The sequence below is a fragment of the Heterodontus francisci genome, chromosome 26, assembly GCF_036365525.1.
Source record: "Heterodontus francisci isolate sHetFra1 chromosome 26, sHetFra1.hap1, whole genome shotgun sequence".
NCBI classification, from domain to species: domain Eukaryota; kingdom Metazoa; phylum Chordata; class Chondrichthyes; order Heterodontiformes; family Heterodontidae; genus Heterodontus; species Heterodontus francisci.
Genome location: NC_090396.1, coordinates 44,383,760 through 44,396,904, shown reverse-complemented (window position 1 = coordinate 44,396,904; position 13,145 = coordinate 44,383,760). Strand labels below are relative to the sequence as shown.

Genomic DNA, 13,145 nt, shown 5'->3' with positions numbered 1-13,145 from the left:
GAACAGAGTGAAGTAACTTGGACCAGGTTAAAAGCCCTATTTGTTGAAGAGTTGAGTAATGTAACTAGGCAGTTAGAGATTACTATCTGTCCAAAAGCCAGGAAACCTGAAATCCTAAAACTTGTGGCCAACCATTTTTAAATTGACACTGAAGAATCGGAGACAGGCATAGAATCTGAAACAGACAAAGTAACATTAGCTAAGGTATAACTAGAACAGAGGAGACTAGAATTAGAATTCCAGAAGGAGAAAGAGCAGAGAGTATTTCAGGAAAGGGAGAAAGAAAGAGCTTTCCAGAGAGAGAGGAGAGAGAATTCCAGAAAAGGGAAAAAGGGAGGAAAGAGAAAAAGGGAGGAAAGGGGAAAAAAGCATTTCAAAGGGAGTTAAGGCAGCTCAAATTGAATAGGGGAAGACCCAATGTATGCAGTGAAGGCACCACTCGTGAGGGCGTTACCCCAAGCTCAGGACCAGGTGCTGAACTCTTAAAAGTTCTCCCAGTTGTTACTAAAGTTCAATGAGGGAGATGTGGAAGCATTTTTAATCTCTTTTGAAAAGCTTGCAAAACAACTGAAGTGACCAGTGAGAGCTGGACGCTGTTATTGCAAAACAAACCAACAGGAAAAGTCCATGTGGTTTATTCACTTGTTGCCCGATGAGAGTTCATCAGATTATAAAATGACAAAAAATGCTATCCTAGGCGCATCTGAGCTAGTACCAGAGGTGTGCTGCCAAAAATTGTGAACCCTCCGAAAGCAGCCGAAACAAACTTATCTCGAGTTTGAAAGAGTTAAGCAGCTTGCATTTGACCAGTGGATACAGGCACTTAAAATAGGGTCCACCTACGAAAACCTCAGAGAGGTGATTCTCCTCGAGGAGTTCAAAAACTCGTTTCCCCTTTCCATAAGAAACCACGTGGAGGAACAAAAGGTTCCAAGAGCCAGGCAGGCAGCAATCATGGCTGATGATTATACATTTATTCTTTCCCCTTGCCGCAAGGGAAACCCTTCCCTAGTCACCTCCAAAAACCTGAAAAGGATAGAAGGTGGGAGAGTGATAGGATGAACCGCCATGGGTGTGAAGGAAACACAGGGGGCTCTCCTCAGGCCAAAAAGGAATGTGCTGAGATCAACAGTACATCCGAAAGCTTGTATGTTTCCATTCCATCTTCAAGCTCACTGCTGGAAGTTACAGGGAAAACCCATAAGTTTAGTCAGGGTACACCAGACCAGTGCAGGAAAAGGGGCCCCGATGGAAAGCACAACAGACCAGGCTATGGCTTTGACTGCAGCAATAAGACCCAGTAAACCCATCGCTGACAGTGCGGGAAAACTTAACAAAATCCTTGAGAGTTACTAGGACTGTGTGCAGAGGAAAACTGACCCTATACCCCTCGAGAGGCGAGTAAGCCCATTGTCATACTTAGGGATACAGGCGCCACCCAATCACTTCTGCTTGGAAAAGGCATGACCTTTCTCCCAGAGAGTGCACTGAATGCTCGAGTGCTAGTAAATGGCACTGGAGGGGAGTCTACACTCATACCTTTATACCAGGTGGACCTGGAGTGTGACCTTGTTTCAGAACCGGTAACCGTGGGGATTGTCCCTAGTTTACCCGTGGATGGGGTCAACCTGCTCCTGGGTAATGATCTGGCGAAGGTGGTAGCTTCTGCAGTGGTTTCAGGGACACCAAAAGAGGTCAGGGAGACAGATCAGTTACAGGAAAAGCTGGCATTTTTCCTGACTGCATGGTCCCTATGGCCAAACAAGCTCCAGCAGAGGAGGCTGAACTGGTACTGCAGACAGATGACCCTACTGTCTGATAACCTGACACCTTCTTTGGGAAGCTGGAGGGCCCAAAGGATGGGTTAAACAGATCTTCCTTGTTCGAGGCTCAGCAACCCGACCCAGTATTAAAAACGTTAGCACAGACTGCCCAAACTGACACTGAAGCAGAGGGAGTTTTATTTAAAGGATGAAGTGCTGATGAGGAAGTGGAGACCTCCTCATCGACCTGCAGATGAAGAGTGGACAATGGTTCACCAGGTAGTGGTGCTGCCGAGGTACCAAGGTGTTGTTATTAGAAAAACCCAAACCCACATCAGACAGCACTTTCACTGGCCACAATTCCACAGGGATGTGGAGGAGTTTTCTTAGACTTGTCACATGTGCCAAGTTGTGTGGAAGCTTCAACCTGCAATAAAACCTGCATCCCTAATTCCCAGACCGGCTTTAGGGGAACCATTCAGCAGAGTGCTGTTAGATTGTGTGGGGCGCCTGCCCGAGGAAAGGGGGCTACCAGTATCTTCTCACCGTTATGGATGTGGCTACTCGATTTCCAGAGGCTATCTCTCTAAGAACTATCTCTACCAAGGTAGTGGTGGAGGGGCTAACCCAATTCTTCACCCTCTACGGGCTGCCTGCTGAGATCCGGTCAGATCAGGGCACAAATTCTATGTCCAGCAATTTTCAAAAGGTCATGGGTAATCTGGACATAACCCAGCTGAAGTCCTCAGCCTACCACCCACAGTCACAAGGGGCTTTGGAGCAGTACCACCAGACCCTAAAGACAATGATCAGGGCATACTGCTATGAATACCCCATGACTGGGACAAAGGGCTGAGATTTCTTCTGTTTGCTACCAGGGACTCACCCAATGCGTCCACTGCTTTTAGTCCCTTTGAATTAGGTCATGGACATGACGAGAGAGGTCCTCTAAAGCTAATCAAGGAGAGGTTTTTGGGATACAGGGATGAAACTTCCCTGTTAGACTACATCTCCAGGCCTGCTTGGGTCTGCAAAAAAAAACCCGACCCGAGCCTGACAGAACCACAGCTGATCCGAGCCCGACCCGGCGCGAGTCCTTCCATTTTTTCCCACACCCAATCCGACCAGACCATCAGTTAACTTACCTTCTGTTTTTCATTTTGTTGCTGATCTGCACAAGCTTAAAATATCTGTAACAAAACCACCTTTCTAGTCCAAAAATTAAATTAACAGTGCAGCCACTTATCTGTGATAGAGCGTGTCCGACCCAGCCCGACCCGAGCCCAAATGCTGGTCCCGGAAGTACAACCCAACCCATGTCGTCGGGTTTGGGTCAGGTAGCAAGCCTTTACAGAGACCGGCTCACGAGAGCCTGTGCGGTGGCTCAGCAACACCTAAAAACCTCCCAGACAGCTATGAAAAGGCAGGCAGATGAACATGCCAAGGCCAGAACATTTCAGCCATGTTAATGCTATTACCAATACAGGGAGAACCACGGAAAGCCTGGTTCGGTGGCCTGTACAGAGTAGTAAAGAGAATTAACCAGGTGAATTATATAATTGATTGTAGGAAAAAGCAAAGGCTGTGCCACGTCAATTTGTTAAAATGGTATCACAGCTCGGAAGGGAAAAAACAAGCACGTGTCTGTCAGGCAGTCAGGAAAGAGGAGGGCGAAAGGGGTCAGTGAGGATGAGTTAGAGGGAGGCCGGAAGGATTCCCAAATTGAACCAGTTAGCTAACACTGAAATGTTAGGGAAATTAGACACCGTATTCTCCTATTTAAATGCAGAACAGAGAGGAAACCTAACAAGGCTGCTCACAGCATTTAAAGGGATCTGCAGAGAAAGACTAGGGTGCACAACCCTAACCCTACACAATTTGGATGACTCCTCCCATAAAACAAAATTCCTATTGCCTAGGTTCCAGGAATCTGACCGAGGTTCAGGAGGAAATTCAGACTGACGACACCAGAAATGAAAATAAGCAGGAAACATTTAACCTAATTATTTGCAGAGAAAGAAAATAAGTTCTCACCTCCGAGTCAGAGTCTGAGGAACTAGAACTAGACGAACTGGAGGAATCACTTGAGCTGTCTGATGCAATACCCGTGGACTCCTGCAGGTCAACCAAATCTGCTGCTACAGCAAGTTCTGGGCGTTCCTGCTTTAAAATCCTGCAAGAATACAAAAGTAGAAAATGTTTTATTCTTCTAAATGAAGCAAACTCAACACAATGGCCCAGAGTTTACAGTCAACAACAAAGGGACTGCGCTTGCCACTAACCTCAAAGAAAGCTGTTCACAATGATCTAGCAATCTTCTTGGAGCGGATTTCACCTTCCCCAATGTTAATTTAATTCTGATACCAGCTATAGGGAATCTCTGGCACCCAGAAGCCGTGGTTTCATCACACAGACTAAACAGCCAATCAGACTGAAGAATTTTCACAAACAGCAAACCAGAAAGAAACAAGCTGGTTTTATCATTTACTTTTTATAAATTTATGGAAAGTGAATTAAATATTGGGCTATTTTCATGGGATTAAGTTAGAAACTGAAATATCAAACTTAAAAAATTGATTTTTTAAAATCTATAGTATTTTCAGCATGGAATGGAGAAATCTGACATTCCATAAATATAAAACTAGTTTTTCAAGTCCAGAGAACTTGTTCAGCAGGAGTAATGGACTTAGTATGCTGTAAGAAACCCAGTTACACCTCACTCAACAAGGCATAACTTCTTGATGGTTTTTTTTTACAGTGAGACTAATAGTGCACCAAGTGGAATTTCACTTCATATTAGAAATTTCTAATTGATTTCTCTCTTTGAGGACTTCCAATAGCACAATCTGTAGAGGAGCAGGAAATCACTGACAGTAACTTCTGGATTTCCATGTTTAACAGCGCATGTGTGAATGCCAGAAGTTGATCTCAGTTTCAAAGAGTAATGATGGTAAACCCTGACAATTCCACTGCCAATATAACTGCAAAATCCAGGCAATATAAAAAATTTTACATAAATAACCTATACCTTTAAAGCTGCATATGCCGCATTTCACAGCTGAAACTAATCTAGTGTTACCACAACATATTTGTTAGTGGTTTAGACTCATTTATCACCATTAAATCCTATTTAAACTGAAGGTTTCATTCTGATGTGAATTCAGTCTACATTCCAGTTCAAACAAAAAAGTTGATATATAAGGTGTGATAAATTAAGGTACTCAACATTATCCTTATTCACAGAATCTGAGGACAGGGACGACTTCTCTACGTCCGTAACTGCTAACATCCACGGCATATTTGTTCCACATGGCACCCTTTTCCAGGGATCAATGAAGAAATGCTAAGTGATTAAAAACCAAAAACTTCTTAAAGAAAGCACAGCTCAGGGACAAACTCTATGGTAACTATTTATCAGAGATGGCATTTACCCATCTAATTACATTCATCCTTAAAACTTAGTCTTTTGGGTTCGCTGAAATGGTTCTCACCACAATTTCACAAATGCTCAGCTCTTGATGTCAGCTGCACTATCAGGAAAAAAAACATACCAAACAAAGAGACAAAAAATTGGAGGTATGTGGCTCTTTAGGACCATTCTTGTATTTTAAAGCAGTTTATCAAGTGCACTAGTAAGGATCTTTAAATGGAATAATGTAGAAGTTATTGGTCTAAATGTAGCGGATTGAGAACTACACTTGTCAATTTCTAGATGATCTGAATTAGACAAAACTCTCTGGGTGTACAGGAAACTGCATGATGCAAACTACCGAGGCGTATTAAAGGTGCCTTTCAGTTTTCATACCATTACTCATGAGAATTTTATATATAATTTTTTAAAAATTAAAAACATTATTTGCTCTGTAAGCAGACTATGTCGATGTTGAATATTGTTCCCCATGTACAAGGGTACTAAGAATCACAGAAATCGTAGAATCATAGAAATTTACAGCACAGGAGGCCACCATTTGGCCCATCGTGTCTGCACCAGCCGACTTGGAACAATCCTGCCTAATCCCACTTTCCAGCTCTTGGTCTGTAGTCTTGTAGGTTACAGCACTTCAAAAACATACCCAATTACTTTTTAAATGTTATGAGGGTTTCTCCCTATACCACCCTTACAGGCAGTGAGTTCCAAGTCCCCTCAACCCTCTGGGTGAAATCCCCCTCTAAACCTCCTACCCTAAATCTATGCCTCCTTGTTATGGACCCCCACAACCACTGGGAATAGGGCTTTCCTATCCACTCAAATCAGACCCCTCATAATTCTAAACAGTTCAATTAGGTCTCCCCTTAGCCTCCTCCGTTTCAAAGAAAACAACCCTAGCCTATCCAATCTTCCCTCATAACTTTAATTCTCAAGGTCAGGCAACATTCTGGTAAATCTCCTCTATACCCTCCCTATAGTGTGGTGACCAGAATGCATGCAGTACTCCAGCTGTGATCTAACCAATGTTTTATACAGTTGCTGCATAACCATCCAATTCTTTTATTCTATGCCTCGGCTAATAAAGGAAAATATCTTGTATGCTTTCTTGATCACCTTATCTACCTGTCCTGCCACCTACAGGGATCTGTGGACATGCGTTCCAAGGTACCTCTATACCTCTATACTTCTCAGCATACTACCATTTATTGTGTATTTCTTTGCCTTGTTAGCCTTCCCCAAATGCATTACCTCACAATTCTCCGGACTGAACTCCATTTGCCACTGTTCCACCCACCCGACTAGTCCTTTGATATCTTCCTGCAGTCTCTGGCTTTCTTTTTCACTATATGTGTATAGCTGATGACATATTCAGAAAAAGAGTTTTCACCTGGTATGCTATGAACAAAACCACAATGCATGCTTTGACTTAAGAGTCGTTGACTTTTCGTTCCCTGGAATTTGGAGGATCTGGCCACAAAATTCAGCAAAAGGATTACACAATTTAGGAGAAGGTAACAATAGAATGAGCTATGTGTTCTCCAACTGAGATAACAGGTAAACACTTCCAATACTGCTGTATAACTATCTTATTTGTGTTTCTTGGTCCAAGAGGGAGAAAGTAAACCATATCAGAAAACTTTTGATATAAGTTCCACATCTATGATCATGGATCAGAAGATAAAGTGTAGTCCTTGTTCTAAAAGTGTTTTGAAAGCAGACAACAGAGGGTAGCCACAAATAGGAACTTTTCAGGCCAAAAATATTCGAAGTGGGTTACATAAAGATCTGTGCAGGGAATTTATTTTTATTTATTTATTAAACAAGATTAGCTCAGGCTAGTGCCCTGGGGACACAGGTTCAAATCCCACCACGGCAGCTGGTGGAATTTAAAATTCAATTAATTGATAAAAAATCTAGAATTGAAAGTTAGTCTCAGTAATGGTGCCATAAACCAACATCGATTGTCATAAAAACCCATCTGGTTCACTAATGTCTTTTAGGGAAGGAAATCTGCTGTCCTTGCCCGGTCTGGCCTACATGCGACTCCAGACTCACAGCAATGTGGCTGACTCTTAACTGTCCTCTGAAATAGCCCAGCAAGCCACTCAGTGTAAAAGGCAATTAGGGATGGGCGACAAATGCTGGCCTTGCCAGTGACACCCACATCACAGGAAATAAAAGACACAAAAAAGGAGGCAGCACAAATAACGAGAAAAAATTTAACCAGATTCAGAATGATCTAGATCTTTTGGATAACAAGGCCAAACAGTGGTAGATTCAAATCCATGTGGGCAAATAAAATAATTAGTGTGAGAACCAAGAACTAAAATCAGGTGTATGCACTATATAGTACAGCGCTGATCACAGAAGATATCCAAGGCTTGGCAGCAATTTAAAAAAGGCAGTTAAGGGTACTTGGTTGCATTAATCAGAGGTAAAGAGCACAAATCAAAAGACACTATATTGTTATTTTAAGGAGTTTGCTAGCCCTAACTGACATACTGTGTATAGCCTGGTCACCCTGTTGTAGGAATGATAGTGTTGCCCTCAAGAAGGTAGGGAGGAGCAAAAATACTAATTCTACATATCTGGAATTGAATTTTAAGAGGATAGGTTAATAAAGTTGAGCATGCTTTCTTTTCGAAAGAACTTCAAGGTATTCAGTTACAAAGTTTCCAGTTTATTAGAAGAATTGACAGATTTGATTTGTGCAAGTTGTTCACAATCATGAAGGGGTTCAAATATCAGGGAACACATTAACAATGAGGAGAGCAGGCACTACCAGTGGCTCAGCTAACTATAAGGCGGTGAGTAATTGGGCCATATAGAACAGAAAAATTGAAAGTTAAATCCCAGTTTGTACTGAGTTAGGCAATCACAGCTCTGCAACAGTTAAAGCATTAAGGAAGCTTGGCATCCAGGGATAGGGAGGGTAAAACTGGCAAGGACTTCGATCACTTTCCAGCAAGCTCTGCTAGAACTGTGTGTGCATGTCAAGCAAGAACGTGGCTCTCCCCATCCCTGGACACTGGAGCAGCACTGACAACACTCACTGTTTACATTCACACGTGATGGATGGTCATTTCAGCAAAGTATAGCAAAGGACAAGGCACCCAGTATCCAGTAAGGAGATACAACTCAGCAGAAATACTAACCATGTAAACTTACCTAAACTGACTTAAAAACCATGTTTTCACTCTGCACTCAGTGCCAGCATCAAAGGCAATTCCATGAGGTCTGACACATGCCAAAAAGACTGCAAAGCTTCCCTAAATTGCTCTTAAAATGTCCCTTACTAAAAAGTAACTAAAAAGTAGTTAGTACAGCATTTCAGGAGAGAGAGAAAGTTAGGAGTAAGAAGGGAAGTCTGCTAGAATTTTGTCACCTAATTGGTAACAGTATTGTGGAATAATTACCATGAAAGGCCATTGAAGGTGACAGAATAAATGGGTGGAAAAGACAACTGGACTAATTTCAGGAGAGAATAGATATAAGAAATTGGGCAGGTGGTACTGGTCTGAATAAGGAATGGGCTTGTTGGTAAAATGATTTCCTGTCCCTAAAAATTCTCATTCACCTTTTTTTTGGCTAATTCTCTCTGCTCCCTCTCTCCCTTGGTTCTTCACCAGAAAACAAATCTGCTGGCACTTCGTCCAAGTAGTCATTCATCACATGTGAGCAATGACAGAGACTATCCACATTGAGGGAATTAGAATCACGCCTAATCCGGTCCTCACCAAATGTATGCACATGCATGCCTCCTGCATAGGGCAATGGATGGCAACTCCTGATTCAAGATTACCAAGACCAACTACAACTTTCTGGCTGAAATCCAGTAACTCAGCATTGAATCAAGGCTGGAACCTGCCTGGTCACTGCCTTATGAGTTATGCATCACATAGAAACAGAAATAAAAACTAAGGAAGGACTTTTTTCCCCATATATACCAGTTCTTAGCTCATTTACATTATGCACCATCACTGACCCACCATAAATATCTTAAATCCAATAGCCTGCTGCACTCGAGAAAATAATTATCTCAAGCCGAGATTACCTGTACCACTTTCTGGATAGTTTTGGACGCCCCCTAACTGTTTTATGCCATACCACAGGAAAGTTGGTTGCACTGGCAAAGTTCTGAGTAACAGCAATAGTGTGATCCATATTGAGTACTACATGCCACCATCCACCTGAAAGACAAGAAGAATTCCGTGTAAGGAACACATTTCTAAATCTCAATCAATTCAACATACATTTAAACAAGTTTAATTACTGACAGACAGAGAATTGCGTTGGAGAAGGCCAGAACCCATTTCTGAGCCATGCTCCAAAATGTAAGTGAAAATAGGCTAAAATAGTTTCATCTTTTCTGATTCACAGAATCCAGATTCACAGATATTCAGACCATCAAAGCTGTGCGGTGCTTTTCTCCACAGAGACCATCTAGCCTAAGCTCACTCTCCTTCTTGCTCCCCATGCCTTTGCAAAGTGTAAAAGTACAGTATATTTCAAAAGTGTCAATGCAATTCCCCAGCAGTCACATCACCCATTCTAATGGCCTTAGAGGAAGTTCGCCAATCATTTCACTATGCAATTTACTGACTATTGGTCAACACCTAGAGTTGTGAATAATTAGTGTTGAACTATTTAAAAGTATTCACAAACTTTTCAGTGTTTCATATGTGATATTTTATAAAAGTGTTCTCACTGATAAGACAGGATATTATCACTAACCTGAAATGGTTAATTATCACTTAAAGGGCCACCACCTTTCCTTGTGGTACCTTTCTTTTGACAGGTGTAAAATCCACATGTTAGATCCCCACTCATGAAACCTCCACGTAATCAAATCATGGTCTTGCTACAACTTGTTGAAAAATGCTAGTTTTCTCAGCTCTATCAATTTTCAAACTAAGAATCCAAATCTTCCAACCTCAAGAACCTATAACTAAAACTCAGTGCACGCCAACGTCCTTAGAGCTAAGTCTCCACAATATGAAAATTAACATATTACTGCCCTAAGCAACTTGTTCAATTGAACAGTGAAAGCCCAAACCTAAAGGTAAGGAATGAGAAGCATCCAAGTGTACTCCAACAGCCTGGTTGTGCATTCAATGCAGTGGAGAGCAAAAAGATTAATTTAAAATTCTTCAAATATACTGCAGCACAAGTACTTCACCCTCCCAAAAGAATGAAGCAGAAGGTGTTGTGGCCAGAACAGTACACTATTATTTTGGTGATGCCATCATTTTCAGCCATTTTGCACGGAAGTCCATGGGGTAAGAAAGGCCAGGAATAACCTCAGTTTCAGTAGCACAACCAGTGCCCATCAGTTCTGCCCACAGAAGAGAAGTTTCCATGTCAGGAAGCATAGTTTTTATAACTAACAGCAACAAACATGGGATTATATATGCCAGTCAGAACTGGTATGAATGAGCACATCACAATGGCCCATTGGTAAAGTCACCATGTGTGAGCTACATTCAGGAAAAGTATAGGTTTAATTTGTGGTCTGTGTGGATGCCTCAGCTCTCAACTCGGATAATGATAGACACTGTTGCCCCAATTGCTTAGAGAAAAATTGGCTGCATTTGAATATCAGGCACAGATTGGATGAGACTTATCTGTTCCAGCACTCCTTGTCAAAGCTCACATTTTAACAATAATCCTTTGAGTTGGATATCAGAAGGTAACTGGCTCCAATGGAATAGAGAGAACATTTGCAAGGGAATAAAAAGTATGATGAATGAGTGTTGAGGCCCTTTTGTTTGGAAATCGAAGGGGTCCTAGGACCTCAATTAAAGGACAGCTGACGACTGCTGACAACCCATTACAGAACAATATTGGAGACTTTTGACTGTCCTCCCCAGACACAACAAACAAATTCTCCTAAATTCTTCAATACAGAATGCTATCAAAGTGTAGATTCTGAGTACCAGCATTTACAACTATAAACCCATGACCAAAACAATTAAATCAATTTAAAACTCTGAAAAAATGTTCAAAAATGAGGAAATTGTCACAGTTGGTTGGATTGGAGAAGTGCACAGGTTTGTCATTTTACGTCACCTACAAACAACCACATCAGTTTTCAAACAGAAATTAAACAGTTGTGTCATACGTTGAGCACCAATAGAAAAATGCCAATGACCTTCCAACAGCAATGATCCCCTTTAATAAAGCCCTGTATAAGTAAACTTCTTCTGTTTAGAAAAAAGTCACCTGGCACAAAGACAGTCTCCCCAGGCTTCTGTAGGATTTCTAATGGTTTAAACTCCTGGGGCCAGGTTGGATGTTGTGTGCGAGGGTAGACAATGGCAAACCATGTGATGGCCTCATCCTGTTGATTTCCACCTTCTTCCCTGGTTATCTTGATAAGTTCACGATGGGTATTTGTAGGGAACAAACACCAACGTTTGTGACCTTGAACTAGAGCATTCCATGCACTTGTTCCTAAAGGATCAATATGGACACCAGTTCCAGACCTTGGAGGGCCCATGACAAACCATCTAAAAAGATAAAAAATAGGGATTATTTTCACATTTATTCTTCTACACTGTAATACTAAGCTTTCGTTGGTGTTGATCCTGATGGTTATTATTGATCTGCTGCATGTAACAGACTTGCTAGAAATATTCTGCCTGCACAGGCACCACGTCCTTGTTTTTCTCTTCAAAGGAAAACTCATACATATGCATGTGCACTGTGAAAACTGCTGAAAATTGGAAAATCATCTAAGAATGTAGATGTATCATTAACCCCTCTTAACCAGGGTATATAAGTATTTGAACCTTCAATGCTCACATCCTATCCTGCATTAAATCCCACTTGCTCATCACCTCTGTTGGCCTCCATTTTCTCCATCCTGATACATTAAGCTCAAATTTCTTGTCCTGTTAATAAATCCCCGAATGGCCTTGCCCTCCTCTACCTCTATGCTCTTCTCCACTCCCTGTCCTAGTTTTCTGATTCATTCCCTCTACATCTGCCTGCCATTCTGCTTTCAGTACCAGAGTCTCCAACCTTCACTATTGTTCTGTCTGGAATTCACTCTTTAAATCTCTTTGCTCCTACTTTTTTCTCTTTCTTAAAAAGAGAAGTGTTGAGGAGGCTTTTAAATAATTGATTAATTCAGAACTCTCTCAATTCATCTCATGTTCATTGCTAGTGCTTTCTTATGTGCGATGCTCCAGGATTCTTCATTAAAGGTTCTATGTAAATCCAAGTTGTTTTCTGTTACGAAAATAATTCTGAACTATCCCATAAAGTATTTACAGTTCAATCATGTACACTTATGAACTATCCGGGACTGGGTCGCAACCTGGGTTCAAATCGAGGCTAGACTACTTAATTACTATAAGGATCCTTTGAGAAATGGGTTAGGCTATTCTCTTGATCTAAATTCCAAGACATGAGGCCAAATTACAAAAGAGTAGCTGGTGTGGGAAATGAAGTTGCCATAAAGGTGCAGAAAGACATGACCTCCTTTGGTTGGGGTTTCAGTTATATTTTTGGGACAGAGTAGGAAAAAGTTTCCTCTGCATTTAACCACACTATAACCTAGCCTCAGAATTCTTGCTGCTGACACTGCATTTCCAAAATTAAAGAATTCCTTTCTCTAGCATCTCAGCTCGATGAGCACAAAATTTCCAAAAATAACTTCAGCAACTTCATTTAAGACAGATTGTTTATATGATCACAATAAATAATCCCATACTATCAAGACAGCTAAGTTGATTTGAGTGGGGTGCTTTAACTGACTTGAGGTTCTTAACTCCATTCCAGTATGCAGGAAAAATTTCCCTGAATAAAATTTTCCAGTGTTTGTGAATGGTTATAATCTGGGTGAATAGGAATATAATGGGACACTTGAAAAAATATATTTGCAGGATCATGCATTCATTTCCATTTGTTCCTTCAGCCCATACACACAAAAAACTTGTCTATATTAT

General features: G+C 41.3%; 1 protein-coding gene across 3 annotated transcripts in view; it reads right to left on the bottom strand.

Annotated features, from left to right (window-relative positions):
- Positions 1-13,145, bottom strand: part of jmjd6 (jumonji domain containing 6, arginine demethylase and lysine hydroxylase) — a 44,501-nt gene that overhangs the window by 17,038 nt on the left and 14,318 nt on the right. The window contains exons 3-6 of one of the 3 annotated variants that reach the window (XR_010977564.1): positions 11,416-11,702; positions 9,248-9,383; positions 4,990-5,106; positions 3,852-3,936 (exon numbers count right to left, since the gene is read on the bottom strand). Coding sequence is in view for 2 of the 3 variants with exons in the window: in XM_068058126.1 (XP_067914227.1) it covers positions 3,798-3,936; positions 9,248-9,383; positions 11,416-11,702 (562 nt within the window). In the remaining variant the exon portion in view is untranslated. Of the gene's footprint in view, positions 1-3,797; positions 3,937-4,989; positions 5,107-9,247; positions 9,384-11,415; positions 11,703-13,145 lie in introns of those variants that run through there. The other 2 variants (XM_068058126.1, XM_068058127.1) reach the window with 2 other exon arrangements.